The following is a 14,833-nucleotide window of genomic DNA, read 5'->3' on the forward strand; positions in this document are numbered from 1 at the left end:
CGAGCCCAGGAGCTATTCCTCCCTACTGAGGAAGTACCCAATCATGTCATTTTCTCAGAAACCGCTTGATTTGGTTGTGTGTGTGTGTTTAAATAACCCACAAATAAAAAACGAAAACCTAACCAAAAAGGCCACCTCCAGTGGCTTTCAGGAGATCAAACAGGATTAGGTTCCCTCTCATCTGTCACCCAAGCTCCACACTCTTTCACAGATTTTATAGAACATAAATAATGACACTCTTATAAAAAAAAAAAAAGGCATAAAAGCAATGATGAGAAAGTGCTATTTTGACCAGAAACCAGAAGGCCTGTTCATGTAGAAGTAATTATGGAGAGAACAGCACAGCTTAAAAAAACCAATCTGGCCGCTGCTTCTCCTCAGGCGAGAATGAGTTCGGCCCTCTTGCTGGCATCCGCAGGCCGACTCACCACGGATGTTTTGCATGGCTAAGCACCAGACGAAAGAGAAGAGAAAGCAGTGTAAACTTTCTGCAAATTAACACCATTTAGTTGATGACACACTTTCCCCCCTCCTTTCCTCCATGCCTAGCGGTTTAGTGCGGGAGAAAGAAACGGTAATGAAAACCAGACTAGGGCACTGTTTTAACTCTTCTTAGGAGAGCACAGGTCTGGCTTTTGGCTGCATGGCACTAAGGGGGAAAAAGATCTCTTTAAATTTGGGCAACTCTTTCCTTCCAGCAGCTGCTGACCATGTGCACACAGTGGCTAACATCCCCTTCCTGGTGTCACTCGCTGAAAAACTGGTCTGCCCCTGGCCATGGTACCAGGACACGGTCACTGCCACACTCAGCTGTGGCCTCCCCACACCCCCAGCTCCCGAAACCTGCATTCTGTATGTCTCTATGACCAACAGATAGAAAATCAACCACGGAAAGAAGCAATTGAATTCTACAAAGGAACAGGAGGACTAAACATTTAGTTATGGAAATTCCTTGAAATCTTAAGGTGGAGGTCTTCGAAAGGGAAAAAAAAAAACAAACCAACAAATCAGTTCTTGGGGGGAAAAAAAAAATCCCCAAATGTATCTCCTCCTTTCAGCCTGACTGAGAACTGATGTTATAGAATTTACACATCAGTGAATTTGTATAGTTGCAGCAAAACCACCAAGCCTGGGAGAGCGATCAAAGTACATTGTTCTGCCAAACAAGCCAGGAGCCATCCTCAACACGAGGCAGAAGAGTCTCCATTCAGGGCAGACTCTAGCTACCCCTGGGTTATAAAATAATTCAAACAGCAGCTGCCAGCACTACTTGCTGTCTAAATAAAGAGGCAGAAGCGAAGAAGAAAAGGCATCCCAGGATAAAGGAGGCCCGCAAATGGGCTCTTTTCCTTTTTTCTCTTTGAGGGTGGGAGGATTCTGTGAAGCCCCTTAAATAGCATAGACCCATATATTCGTTTTTCTGGAGCGAGTGTCTATAGCTGTCAGAAGATTCTCCAAGAGATCCCCGAGCCTCGGTGTGGTAAACGGTCCCCGAGCCCTCCCCATCGGCGGCAGAGTTCCTTCTAGCTACAACATAAAACAGATGGTGTTTTACCCTTGTGCGGGGAAAAAAGTTCTACTATTGTAACTGGTGGGTTATTCATGCTCCAGCGGCACAGTAGTGATAAACCTCTACCGCGATTTTCCATCGCAAAATGACCCTCCTGGTTCCCTACATGTACCACAGGCGGCGCTTGTAAAAGGGGCTTCGCCTACAGAGCATTTGAGGACAGTTTTACTGCATCGTTAATTAGGTATAGAACCCACAAGCTACTCTGAATAAAAACTCATTAATTAAGGATGAACCAAACAATGCTGCTTGTCCCCCTGACCATCATAAAGGCTTTCTCAGAGGAGATCTGAGGTAGAGGCTGCTTTAAAAACAACACCAAACCCCAGCGATCTGAGGGAACACCTCAACGTCAGCAACCCCGACATCCACGCTGCCTTCGGAGGGTGGGTGCTGGGTGCGGGAGAGCGGAGGGTGGGTGCTGGGTGTGGGGCGCGGGGCACAGGGAAGCGGACGGTGGGTGCTGGGCGCGGGGCAGCGAACAGACACCCCCTGGGCTGGGGCAGGGTCACAGTCCACAGACTGCACATGGGCGTTCAATCAAAACGCACCCTGCCAAGAAGCCTATCAGGAGAAAAGGTTCCAGGGCAATCTGCCCCGCGTTAGCGTCCTTCCCCAGACGGTCTGGGACACTGGCCTCCAGACGCTGCCCCAGGAACAGGCCTCTTGTCTCCGAAGCAAGAGACACAGCAGGAGCATCACTTACCAGAGGCAGGCGGCGGGTCACCGGGGGCGCTCCCGGACCCGGGGCCTCCCCTCGCGGCTCCGGGAAGCCGGGCGTCCGCCCCGTCGGCGGGCTGGTCCGCCCGGTCCGCGGCGTCCTCAGGCGGGAGGCCCATGCTGTAGGCGCACTGGGGCCAGGGGCCGCTGCTCGCCGAAGCCAGGAGGGGGTGCCGGGCCTCCCCGGCCGGGTTTCCACAGTTTGCGCAGCCATCGGCCGAGCTGGCGCTGGCTGCCCAGGGCGGGCAGTGGCCGCCCTCCACTTCTTTTTGCAAGTACTTTTCGGAGGCCACGGGAGTCCAGTCAGTCCTGCCCAGGGGCTCTGCGAAGTGGCCGCTCTCAGAATCGGCCAGGCAGTCTGTCCCAGTGAAGCACTGGCTTAAACTGTCATTCTCCCCCACCTCCAGGGGCTCGGGGAAAGGCGGGGTGGACTTGCTCCCAGGCTGGGTGAGGAACAGCGAAGAAGAGTCTGGGGTCTGGGAGGGCCTGTCCACATACTCGTCTTCCATGGGAATCTGCCGGAAGGGGTCCCCCTGGATCTCGCTGACCAGGGTGAGCATCCCGGCCTCCTGGCCTTGTGCACCAGGCCCGCCGCCTGCACACGCCGCCGCACAGAGACCGCCACCGTCGGGACAGCACAGATCTTCAGAGAACATCTTCTCTTCCAGAGTCAGCAGTAAGACACCATCACAAATTTCACGCTGACTAGAGGCCTCCCTAGGAGTGCTGCTGAAATTGTTGCCTGAGGACTCCTGCTGAGGTAAATTCAGAAGGCAGAAGTATTAATGCCCAGAGTTATTAGAACATGTTTCTGCTAACCATGGCCGGAGATGGTTTAGAGTAATTATTTCCACCACAACAAGTATAGATGGAAACCTCCTTATGACACTTTATTTGTGTTATTTAAGATTACAGAGTCAGGGAGAACCCTGAAATAGAATATGGGAACCAGAGAATCAAACTGCATTTCAAACGAATAGCGTGTTCACACTGAAGCAAAGCGAAGACCTAACTCAAGTAACTTTACAACACGGTATTTGGACCATAATATTCAATCTAAATTAAAAAAAAAAAAGTAAACAAAAAAGGAACTCTAGTTAGCAGTTTTGTTTTTTTCTGTAGTACAGTTCAAACACTCTGAAACTACTTTCTGTGTATTCTAGCATTGAGGAATTGAGTAAATATATTGAGAATAACAGGAACCAGGCTTCGTCCTGTCGGAAAAGGAAGATTCAAATCCAGGTAAGGGAGAGACCGAATGAATCCCGTGGTATTGGAACTGGACCTGGAAGAATCAGGATGACCTCGTGGTTTAAAATTTACATTTTAAATTCTCTATATTTAAATATATCTATTGCCTGCGGTATCTATCTTTATACCGCAGACAATAGATCTGTGGAACATGATGGGATAATCAAAGACATTTTTAATATCACATGTGGATCAGATAATAGTTTGTATCATGATTAACTATCTTGATTTTGATACATGTGCTATGGTTATATAGGAGAATGTGCTTTTTCTCAAGAAATCCACACGGAAGTATTTAAGGGTACAGGAGCATGATGTCTGTCATTCACTTTAAAATAGTCCCTGAATAAAAACACACACAGCCACACTTAGAGATAGCAAACGGTACTGCACTGTGATAGTGTGAGCACTTGGTGGGTCTGAGTTTAGGGTGTGGGGGAGGTTGGGTTTTGGGGGTTTTTTGGTACTATTCCTACTGCTTTTCTATAATTTTGATTATATCAAAATGAAAAGTCACCAAAATAACTAAAGACTGGAGGGACATGGCAGCTCCTTCCTGCTTGGCACCTGTCCCAGGCAATCAAGATTGGCGCTGGAACAACAACATGAATAATTATGCTCACGGATACGATGGGGAAGGAAATACAAAGAAAAGAGCATTTACCACGGGCGCCCACTTGGGCTTTGAGGGCGGGGATCAGTCCTGGGATTCGAGGTTCCATCCCTCAAGGAAGCACCCTGTTTACAGCGGGGCTCGAGGTTTGACTGATAACAGCCACATTGGCCTAAACCATTAAAAGGGTGTTAAGGAGGCTCTTAAGATTTCAATTTACCTTATTTCCACTTAGGCGGCCGCAAGCCTCATTGACCCAGTGCCACAGATTAGCTAGAAAAACAAAGTAAGGATAAGAACTTCATATTACTTCGTCTAATTCAGTATTATCGATCACTATGCCAGCTCAATATCTCTTTAAACACGATCCTCTGAAAGTCTTTCGGGGAGAGTCCCTGCGAGTGAAAACATTTAAAAGAAAAATCAACCAATTCAAAGACTCCTCCTCCCCCAAACAGAATGTTCTGATCTATGGAAAGCAAAGTATCCTCCACTACTGTTGCACGCAATTCCTCTGGGCACACTCAGAGCTGGAGGCATCCCCACTCCCTTCACCACTTTCCCGTGACTAGGAGGGCAGGACGGAGCTAGGCACTGCCGGGCAATGATGAAGACACAGACCTAGGGCACTGTCCTTCCGGGAAACCGGCTCACACGGATGTACGCATGTATGACAAAGGAAGAGTGCAGTCCCCGGCCGGAAGGCTGTCAGACCCCACTGAGTGCCGGGGGCCCCCAATCCTTTTCCACTATACCCTGTTGCTTCCCAGGAGAAACAGTACGTTCTGTAGCATCCACAATGCACGTCTCCATTAAGTTTTAAAAACAGAAGTGATGGGGGCATTAGGGTGGCTTAGTCGGTTTAAGCGGCTGCCTTAGGCTCGGGTCATGATCTCCTAGTCCTGGGATGGAGCCCCAGGTCGGGCTCCCTGCTCAGGGGGTAGTCTGCTTCTCTCTCTGCCTCCCCCCTGCTCATGCTCGCTCTCTCAAATAAATAAATAAATAAAATCTTAAAAAAAAAAAAAAAAAAGGCAGAACTGCTTTGGCTCAGGTCATGATCCAGGGTCCTGGGATCAAGCCCTGTATCGGGCTCTCTGCTCTGCAGGGAGCCTGCTTCCTCCTCTCTCTCTGCCTGCTTCTCTGCCAACTCGTGATCTCTGTCTCTCAAATAAATAAATAAACTCTTTATTTAAAAAAAAAAAAAGCAGAACTGATGTAACTTTAAAAAAGTCACATCTACGAACTGAAAAAAAATCTATGAATTTATGTTCTACAAAATAAAAGTCCCCCCCCCCCCCCCCGCTTCCACTGACTATTTGATGCTGAATTCACTACAAACATGGAAGCAGGAGGCCGTCCATGCTCCAGAAGATAATCAGGTCACGGTCTCAGCTGATGATCTGTATCCCCTGACCTTGCCCAGTTCATGTCATTTCTCTGAGTCTCCGTTTCTTCATCATGAAAGGGGAGAGAGCGGTGCCTGCCTCGTGGGGCTGCTGTGATGTCGTGAGTACATTAAGTGGGGCTGGTACAGAATAAATGTTCAATATATGTCAGCTGTGGTTATCATCTTTGTTACTATTCTTGCTTCCTTTCTCTAGTTTTGAAATCACATAAAGTTACCCCAAATTAAGGGAAACTTGTCGCTCTTCCCTTGTAGGGATCCGTACCATATAATCTCAAATGATAGTAAAAGAATGACACTTGTGCACGAGGAGATATTTATAATTACTAGGCTCATCTCTCTCCTGGACGACAGCAAACATCCTCCCGACTCGTGTGTCTCCATCCAGTCTTACTGTATCCCTGAATTTCTTTTCTATCCTACAACCAGAGGGCTAGTTTTCCTTCTGTTTGCGAAGCACCAGGAGCAAACTCCCTAACCCAGCCTGGGGGAGCTGCGTCATCTGGCCGCGCCTCCTCTCCTGTGTTGTCTCACGCTGGCTCTGGCTTTCGGTCCAGCTGCGCAAACCTTAGCCCGTTCCAACCGGCTTTCACACTCAGCTCCTGGTCTCCTCTGGGAGGCCCTTGCTGGCCCCAGGTTGAGACGACCCCGTCATCTGCTGGTCTGCAGTTCTGCAACTTCTCTTACAGTCCTTGGCCTCAGTCTGGGGGCTCCCTGCTGCCCTGGCCGCTTCCTCGACAAGGGCACTCACTGTGCCACTCGGTAAGGAGCTCCCAGGGCCGGTCCTGCCCCAGGGGGCCATTAAACTGGGGGCCCCCGTGAATGGATAAAGAGAGGGCTAACAGCTCTACATCTTGATTCAGTAACCGGTAGGCCCATTGTCCTTCTCACTGATAAGATATGGCAGGAAGAGATTCTTGTAGAGACAAAAAAAAAAAAAAAAAAAAAAAAATCAGAACTCTGTGTATCCCACATAAACAAGACACCACCAGCGAGCCTCGTCGGACCGTGCAGTTTCTAATCCCTAGTTAGCAGGTGGCTAGGGAAGTGGAGTGGCATTAAATAAAACTACTCAATAATGAGTCAACTCTTGAACAAAAGCCATTTAACACTGTTCTCTGCTTCACACGGCCGTCTTCAAACAGCATCTTCCCTCTTTAAAAACCTCTGCCGGCCCAGGCGTACATAGCGTGCCGCTGGGGGTTAAGAGCACGAGAGGCAGGCTTTCAGAAGTCCACGCCCGGGACGCAGGAGACCTGATCACGTCACAGCGAGGCGGAGGTGGACGTGCTACCCTGCGCAGCCAGAAGGGGAGAACGGATATCGAGACAGCAGTGCTCCTGGAGGAGAAGAGCTGACCACAAAAGCATGACGAAATCTCTCGAGGAACCCTTTCTTTAAAATGATGCTCTTGGGGTAGCTCAGTGGGTTAAAGCCTCTGCCTTCGGCTCAGCTCATGATCTCAGGGTCCTGGGCTCGAGCCCCACATGGGGCTCCCTGCTCAGCAGGGTTTCCTGCTCTGTGCCCTCCTCCTCCTCCTGCTCGTGCTCTCTCTCTCTCTCAAATGAATAAATAAATAAAATCTTGGAAAAAATGACACTCTGTTAGCTTCATGTAAATGTCAAATACGTCGTGACGTTAAACCCATTGGTATTCCTGGATAGAGGTGACCCGCTCACACTGATGGTGCCTGACCTCCCCAACGGGAACACACAGCTTACGAGGCATCCGTGTTCCGAACCCAGCATATTCTGTGTGCTTACACATCAACAGGCACCACAGGTTTTTGTTTATTTCTTTGACTGGAGAACAATGAATTAGGTATAAAGGGTATTTCTTTTTAGTTTAACCGCAATCATGCAGAGATCCTTACTCAAGGGGGGTCACCAGAGGTAGTGATAGGCACACATATCTAGAAATGTATCTCCTTTCTTTAAGCTTAATTTTCAGAAAACCAGCGTGGACACAGTACCTGTTAGTGCTTTCCCTTTTTTCTTATAGTAAACACCAAAGATGACAGCGGCAACCAAAGCCACGGAGAAGAAGAGAAGCAGAATAATTAAACTGGGCAAGTAAATCAGGGGCTCTGTATTGAAAGACAATGAGAAAAAGGGGTTAAAGAGTAATTAATTCTCTATCTTCACTTTTGTTTAAAAAAAAAAAAAATCTTTGGGGGCGCCGGGGTGGCTCAGTGGGTTAAAGCCTCTGCCTTTGGCTTAGGTCATGATCCCAGGATTCTAGGATTGAGCCCCACATGGGGCTCTATGCTCAGCGGGGAGCCTGCTTCCCCGCACCGCACCCCCCCCCCGTGCCTACTTGTAATATCTGTCAAATAAATAAAACCTTTTTTAAAAAAAGAAAAAATAACTTTCTATTCCCTCTCTTATTTTCAATGTTATCTTTTTAAATGCTCTTTCTTATAGGCTACTCTGTGTAACCCCATATCCAGAATGCTTAGATACCCTCCTATTTCCCAAAATGTCAAAATCTAAGCGTTTGATGTTCTTAGTTGATTAACCCTAGTAATCTGCGGCCTGGGTTCTTCCTGCCGTGTCTCCGTTTCCAGCACTGCCGCGTCGGGACCCACCTCTCACCATCTCTCGCCCCTGGACAATCAGCCTCCGCCATGAACTGGCAACTCTGTTAGGCTCAGGTTAACTTGATCTACAAAATGTGCCATGTAAACCGCTAGCTATATTCTAACTCTGGTTGGTGACCCAAATCTCCCACAAACACCCTGACTGGGCCCTCCACAATCCTGCCACACTGGGGTATTTTAATTCATGTTTGTAGCTCCATTTCTGTTCTTTCTTTCTTTCTTTCTTTCTTTTTGTATATATATATACTTTATTAGTTATCCACTTCAGAGTGGAAATTTCCAAATAAACAACATATCTGGAGTTAAAATACTGATAAAAGTGACCACGGATTAAATGGGATGATGAGGGACCTGTGAACCCCTTCAGACAAAGCATGTAGTTCAGGAGAAATCTAGAATTGCTGACTAGACCGGGCACAGCTACAGCCAACCCACTCTGTTTAAACGTACCTCTTGGTGGCTTTGCAGATGGCAGAGAAGAACTACAAACCACATCTGACTTATCAGTCCCGTGATGTGCTTCTGTCTCTCCAAGAACGCTACAGCTGTGGAGGTAAAGATAGTCAACTGCTTTGCTTTTCTAATCTTGCTTAAAAGAAAAGAAAAGAAAACATGGCACAAAGGGCTCTACTCCGCTAGATTGCTAGCTTCCCCAGGAGAACTGAGAGGTCTTCCTGCATGTTTGAATCCTCAGTGTCTGTCTACACGTGGACCAATGAATAAGCAAAAGTAACCACTACCAGGGTTCTCCAAAAACCACTCTGACACTATGATCCGAAAGAGAGTACACTTGTGTCTTCAGTGAAGAAGATGCCAAGTGCTTCAGCTGCCTTTGTCTGAGTGATAAACTTTGGATGAAAGCTCTTCTGAAGCTGAAAACACAAAAAATCTTTTTAACATAAAACCTGGATAAATGGATCAGAAAATAAATATCTAATGATAATTAATATATTCCTGGTGGGGAACACCTGGGTGGCTCCATTGGTTAAACATCTGACTCTTGATTTTAGCTCAGGTCATGAACACAGGGTAGTTGAGATCGAGCCCCATGTCAGGCTCTGCACTCAGCAGGGAGTCTGCTCAAAGATTTTCTCTCTCCCTCCCCTTTAGCCCCTCCCCCCTTTAAAACAAATACATAAATACATCTTTAAAAAATATATTGGGACTATATTAGTATTTAATAATAAGCATGCAATGGAAGGACCCAAAAATTCCACTATAAATATAATTCCACATATAATTCCACTATATATACATATTATGTATATATATGTATATACACACACACTCACATTAAGTGTGAAACCCAGTATATAGATGAGATGATTCATTGCAGAATTAGTTCTTACCACAACAGACTAGAAGCTACTGGAACAACTACCTACAGGGAATTTATTAAGTAAATTATTATTAAGTAAAACTACGGTATGTCTCTATGTACATCCCTACCAAAATAAATTATGGTACAAACCAAGAGTTGGCAGCAAAAGTTTTCTAAGCTACAAGAAGCCACAAAGATCTAAGTGAACAAATATGGAATGAGCTTCCTTTAGCATATATTATGTTAAAAAACCCAAAGTGTTGAGAATATGCAAACATTTCCATAAACAGGAGGCTTCTATATGCGCACACACTACACACACACACACACACACACACACACACACACACACGTTTCTGGACCAATAAACTGGTGGCGCGGTGGGAGTGTCGAGTGAAGGATAATAAACATCGTAAATCATTTTCAAGTAACTAAGGGTAGGAAAAGGACAAAAGAAGCTGCAACTGTAAGTCAAAGATTTGGTCCATCCGAATCTGAAAAGTCACACAGAGTTCCTGTTGCCCGTGAAGCTGGAGATGAGTTGGCCTGGTTGATTTTCCCCCTGCTGAACTGACAGACTTTTTCTCATTCTGAAAATGGGTTTGAGCAGAAGCCTCACCAAACGCAATCAGTCTGGTTTCAACCTAGATGAGACAGCGCAGGTCGAGTTTCGAACTCAGCACACTCTCCTGGCTCCCCTGTTGCCACTTACTTGGTCCAGGGTTTGCATTTCTCAGTGGACGAAAAGGTGTCGGAGAAGTAGCCGACCAGGCAGGGCTTGCAAATCGTGTCCTTGTTGAGCTGCACTGTCAAAAAAACGAACGGACAAAAGAACAAGCGAAACCAACAAAGACACTTAGAGATCGGCCAGGACGATGTTCCAGAGGACCAGAGATCAGGAGTTGCCCCCTGGGCCTCTGGCCTCCATTCCCACCCTCGCCTCCTGAGGCTGATGGCTCTGGGTCCTCCTGGCTTCAGAAGGCCCCCAGACCCAGCAGGAGGTTACTGACTTACATTCAGCAAGGTAACTGACCTCAGTATCTGAGTTAGGCACTGCCCCTTGGCTGTTCAGAGCCACTGTCCCGGTCATTGAGCCTCTTTCCCAGCTGGGACACCTGCTATCTCCCGTGTTTTCACCAGGCACCTGTCTGCCCTCCCCTTTCAGCCTTTTGAGTTTATATCAGTCAGTTGCTGTCCTTTTCCCACCTTTAAGGCAAACTTCCTGTCCCGACTCCTTCTGACCAGATAAATCTTACCAGTCCGAACACAAGAGTGACTGTAACACACTTTTCTCAAACAAAACCATTAACAAAAACAACCCCCCCCAATAAACCCCTATAAATCTCTCTCTTAAATCAAGAGTTGGCAGCAAATGTTTTCTAGAAAGGGCCATATGATAAATATTTCAGGTTTTGCGGGCCCTCTGATCTCTGCTGTAATTACTTGCAGCATGAGAGATAATAGGCAAACAAAGAGACGTGCCTGTGTTCCACTAACACTCTATTTACATCAACACAAGGGTAGAATGGATTTTGGACCCCTGCCCCAAGCCACGGCAGTGAGAGTAGGAATTGATCCTGGTTAGGAAGCTTTCTCCAGCACTCTCACCTTCCTCATCAACTCCATTATCAAAATAGGACATGTCTCCAATTTCCTACGTCTATGAGCCTCGCTGCAACTGACATGTGATGGCCCTTTGGTAATTCCAATAAAGAACAACATTGGCTTCCACGTGGTATCATAATCAGGCAATTGACTCGTGCCCAAACCACAATTTACTCTTGAAATTAGTAGCGCCTCTGTGATTTATTGTCATAACTAAAACACTAAAATAAGGAATTACATTTTCTTGGTCCAAAGTCAAAAATGGGAAGTGCATTCTAGATTTCTGCAATTGCCTCAGTAAGCAGGGTGCCCCCCCTCAATCCAGGAATCTGAGTCGCCTTGTAATGATCTTCACAAAAGCCCAGTTAACATCTAGCTGCTCACATGAATTCAAACAGCTTTTTACAATATTAACACACTCTAGAAGAGTAACCCCTAAAAACAAAGCAACTTCCTAAGGAGCCACGAGTTACATGTAGGTTTAAGGGCATTAAATCCATGCACTTAAGTTCCCGTTAACTCTTTGAAGCACTGACCTGCCAGGGGCGTCCTGCAGGTCCTCCTTTCCCTTTCCCCCTGACGCAATCACCCTGTTCCCATTTTACAAAGAAGGCACGCTGCTTATCCACTCCAAATCCTGCTATGTCAAACAAACAAACAAACAAACACAAAAAAAAAACCCCAAAACAAAAAACCAAACCAAACAAAAAAACCCCAAAACCAAACCAAACCAAACAAAACCCATAACAAATCAAAATACTGCTAAGAGCAAAGCTCCTGTGATTCAGAGCACTACGATGCGGAAAGGCTCTTAGCCTTGTCTTAGAGTCAAATTCATAAGGAAGTTGGCTGTCATCAGGAGATTTATTTTAATAATTAAAAAATCAGGAGGTGCCTGGGTGGCTCAGCTGGTTAAGCATTGGACTCCTGATTTTGGCTCAGATCGTGATCTCAGGGTCATGAGATGGAGCCCCAAGCCAGGCTCTGCCCTCAGCTGGGAGTCTACTTGAAAATTCACTCTCTCAGCTCCTCTCCCCCAATCCTCTCTCTCTCTCTCTTTAAAAAAAAAAAAAAAAAAAAAAAAAAAAATCAAGTCAGACTTTTTCCAAGAGAAAGCTCATCTGGTTTGGTTGATACATTTGGTAATAAGGACTGACGGGACCAGTGAGACTCTGACGGACATTTTCCTCCGTACGAATTTAAATGAATACTATCTTTTAATTCTCCTACCCCCGGCCAAGTCTTTTGGGTTAAAACAAGATGCCTCTAAGTGAAAGATTAACAGGTATGGATAATCATTTGTTACACCTTGAAAAAAACCACTTGGGGTACTTTCCAGAAATCAGGAAGGTAAAGAACTCTAAGAACTACTTTTCTGGCAAAAAGATATCTCTTTTTTTACTCTTAACAAAACTGAGAACACAACTGAGTTCTTAACTGAGAGATGATTAAAAACAGCTATTAGGGCACCTGGGTGCCTCAGTCATTAAGCATCTGCCTGGGGCTCAGGTCATGATCCTGGGTCCTGGGGTTGAGCCCCATGTTGGGCTCCCTGCTCAGCGGGAGGCTTGCTTCTCCCTCTTTCACTCCCCCTGCTTGTGGTCCCTCTCTCGCTATGTCTCTCACTGTCAAATAAATAAAATCTTCAAAATCAAAAAAATTAAAAATTAAAAAATAAAAACAGCTTCTGATGTCACACCACTGTGTCCTGGACATGTAACTCAGAAAGTGTTGAAAGAACTGACGCACACTCCTCTACCAGAAGGCTTCCTTAGCCATTCAGTTATTTATGTGAGCGAGTTTCTCAGCATTTAGTGCAAACAGAATTAATGTTGAAATCTGTTACATTTTAGCAATAAATAATATTCAACCATGAATATATGAATCAGGAAAAAACACTCAATATTAAGTTCGTAAAGCTTTTACAACTATAATATAGCAAAATATAGCACTTTTTGACAATCCTGTAATAACTGTAAAACAACTTAGTCTGGAAGTGTTTTAACTCTTAGAACCTTGAATCACAGGAAATTTTTTAAAATTACGATCCCAAACGGGTGCATAATTTTGATGTGAAAGTGCATGAAAAGGTGATTAGTAAAAGCCCTCCAAGCATAAAACCCATTAGGGTAAAATTCTCTGGGGAAGGTGAAATGGATACAAATCCAAGGAGGGACGAGACTGCACAAATCTTGCAACGGTGAAGGACGATGAGTGCATTTTAACAAGGATGATGGTGTTATCAAATTGCTACGGTGTTTGGATCCCGCCGAATTCCATTTTTAAAAGTGTTACTGCTGTTAAAATTCCTTGGAAACGAATTCCTTAGCAACTCTTTAAGTTGGCAATAAAAAACGTTAGCTGCCGACTTAAAAATCTGCCAGGGGCGCACGGCTCTTCAGAATTCTTCCAAGGGGGTGGGGGGCATGTGTGTGCCAGTTTAAAAAAAAAAAAAAAAAAAAACTCTGAGGCCCCCTGCATTACCCCTGCCCGCCTAAGGGGGGATCCCCAGGTTTCCCAGAGGGAGGAGCGTTCCAGGGAGCACATGCACCGCGCGCTCTCATTCCCCTGGAAGAGGGTCACGTGGCCCTTCCCCGGGTGCTCCTGGAGCTGCCCCAGCGCCACCGGGTCCCCTGCCACTCCGGAGCACGAGTGATGCAGGGACGCCCCTCAAAGCCCGCTCTGACCCTGGCCGAAGCGCGCGGCTCGGCGAGAGCCTCGGGCCACGCGACGCGAACCCGTACCCGGGAGCTGAGCGCCGAAGCCCGGGGCGCACTCCGCGTTGCGGCGGCAGCAGTCGCAGTCTGCGCTCCAGTGGTAGCCGGCGGTGCAGGCGCAGCGCCGCGGGGCCGTCCGGTTGCCGGGCTCCACCGCCACCAGGGCCTTGCCTGCGGGGAGACAGAGACACGGCTGCTCAGGCTGCTCGCCTTCCGCCTCCCGCAACCCCCGGCCCGCGAGCAACTCCCCAGCAGCCTGGCTGCGCAGGGCAGTGGGTTCCGAGAAGCCCCTTCCTGTGCTGGCGCTAAAACATCCCAGTGGGGCTGGTTCTCTCTCCACTCCCAGTAACTGAGAGTCTTGTGGGTTTTTAATAGTTTTAAGGCTAGGAGGAGGATTAAGAACTGGGGAGTTGAGGATCCTTGGCTCTTTTGGCCAATGCAAAATAGACCGCACAGTTTCTTGGTTTTTAGTAAACGCAAATGTGAGACATATTCTGAACAGGAATGCTAGACTGAACCTAGGAGTGTAGGTTCTGGAGACTGGGGATTCATCTTGGGACCGTGCAGGACCACGGGAGTATCGAGAGTTGTGGCAACAGGGGTCACAGGTAATTAGAAAAGGGAATGTGTTTACAGAGGCCGACCCTGATGGCACACTTGGAAGTGAATTACCCACCCCTCGCCCCCTTACTTAGGGTCATCCGTGTGTTACTTGTCTCTCCTCTCACAACACATAGCAAAGTGCTCTCCTTCTTGTCCCAAATCTCCTGCCCCTTCCAGTTTTGGTGAAATAGAGGTCATGCTGACACACAGTCTATCTTCATTACTTGTTGCCTCCTATTTGCAATTTCACCCACTCACTAACACTTCAGTGTGACCCCCAAATCAGTGCTCCTGGTACTTGGGCAGTCAATCTTGGACACATGCAGAACGGTGGAAATTTCCAGCCATGGGCGGGATGTGCATACTCTCAGCTGTGGTCAAACAAGGTCACACTCCGCCTTCTCACTACAGCTCTTAGACTGGAAGTAA

The 14,833-nt window shown here is 46.9% G+C and overlaps 1 protein-coding gene across 5 annotated transcripts in view; it reads right to left on the bottom strand.

The window, feature by feature from the left end:
- TNFRSF11A (TNF receptor superfamily member 11a) overlaps positions 1 to 14,833 on the bottom strand; it is a 50,159-nt gene that overhangs the window by 10,039 nt on the left and 25,287 nt on the right. For 2 of the 5 annotated variants that reach the window (XM_082699365.1, XM_082699367.1), the window contains exons 4-9: positions 13,829 to 13,972; positions 10,192 to 10,285; positions 8,609 to 8,703; positions 7,532 to 7,645; positions 4,375 to 4,427; positions 2,277 to 3,045 (exon numbers count right to left, since the gene is read on the bottom strand). In XM_082699365.1, the coding sequence (XP_082555491.1) occupies positions 2,277 to 3,045; positions 4,375 to 4,427; positions 7,532 to 7,645; positions 8,609 to 8,703; positions 10,192 to 10,285; positions 13,829 to 13,972 (1,269 nt within the window). The remainder of the gene's footprint in view (positions 1 to 2,276; positions 3,046 to 4,374; positions 4,428 to 7,531; positions 7,646 to 8,608; positions 8,704 to 10,191; positions 10,286 to 13,828; positions 13,973 to 14,833) is intronic. The other 3 variants (XM_082699366.1, XM_082699369.1, XM_082699368.1) reach the window with 3 other exon arrangements.

The sequence above is a fragment of the Mustela nivalis genome, assembly GCF_964662115.1.
Source record: "Mustela nivalis genome assembly, chromosome: 14".
Taxonomy (NCBI): domain Eukaryota; kingdom Metazoa; phylum Chordata; class Mammalia; order Carnivora; family Mustelidae; genus Mustela; species Mustela nivalis.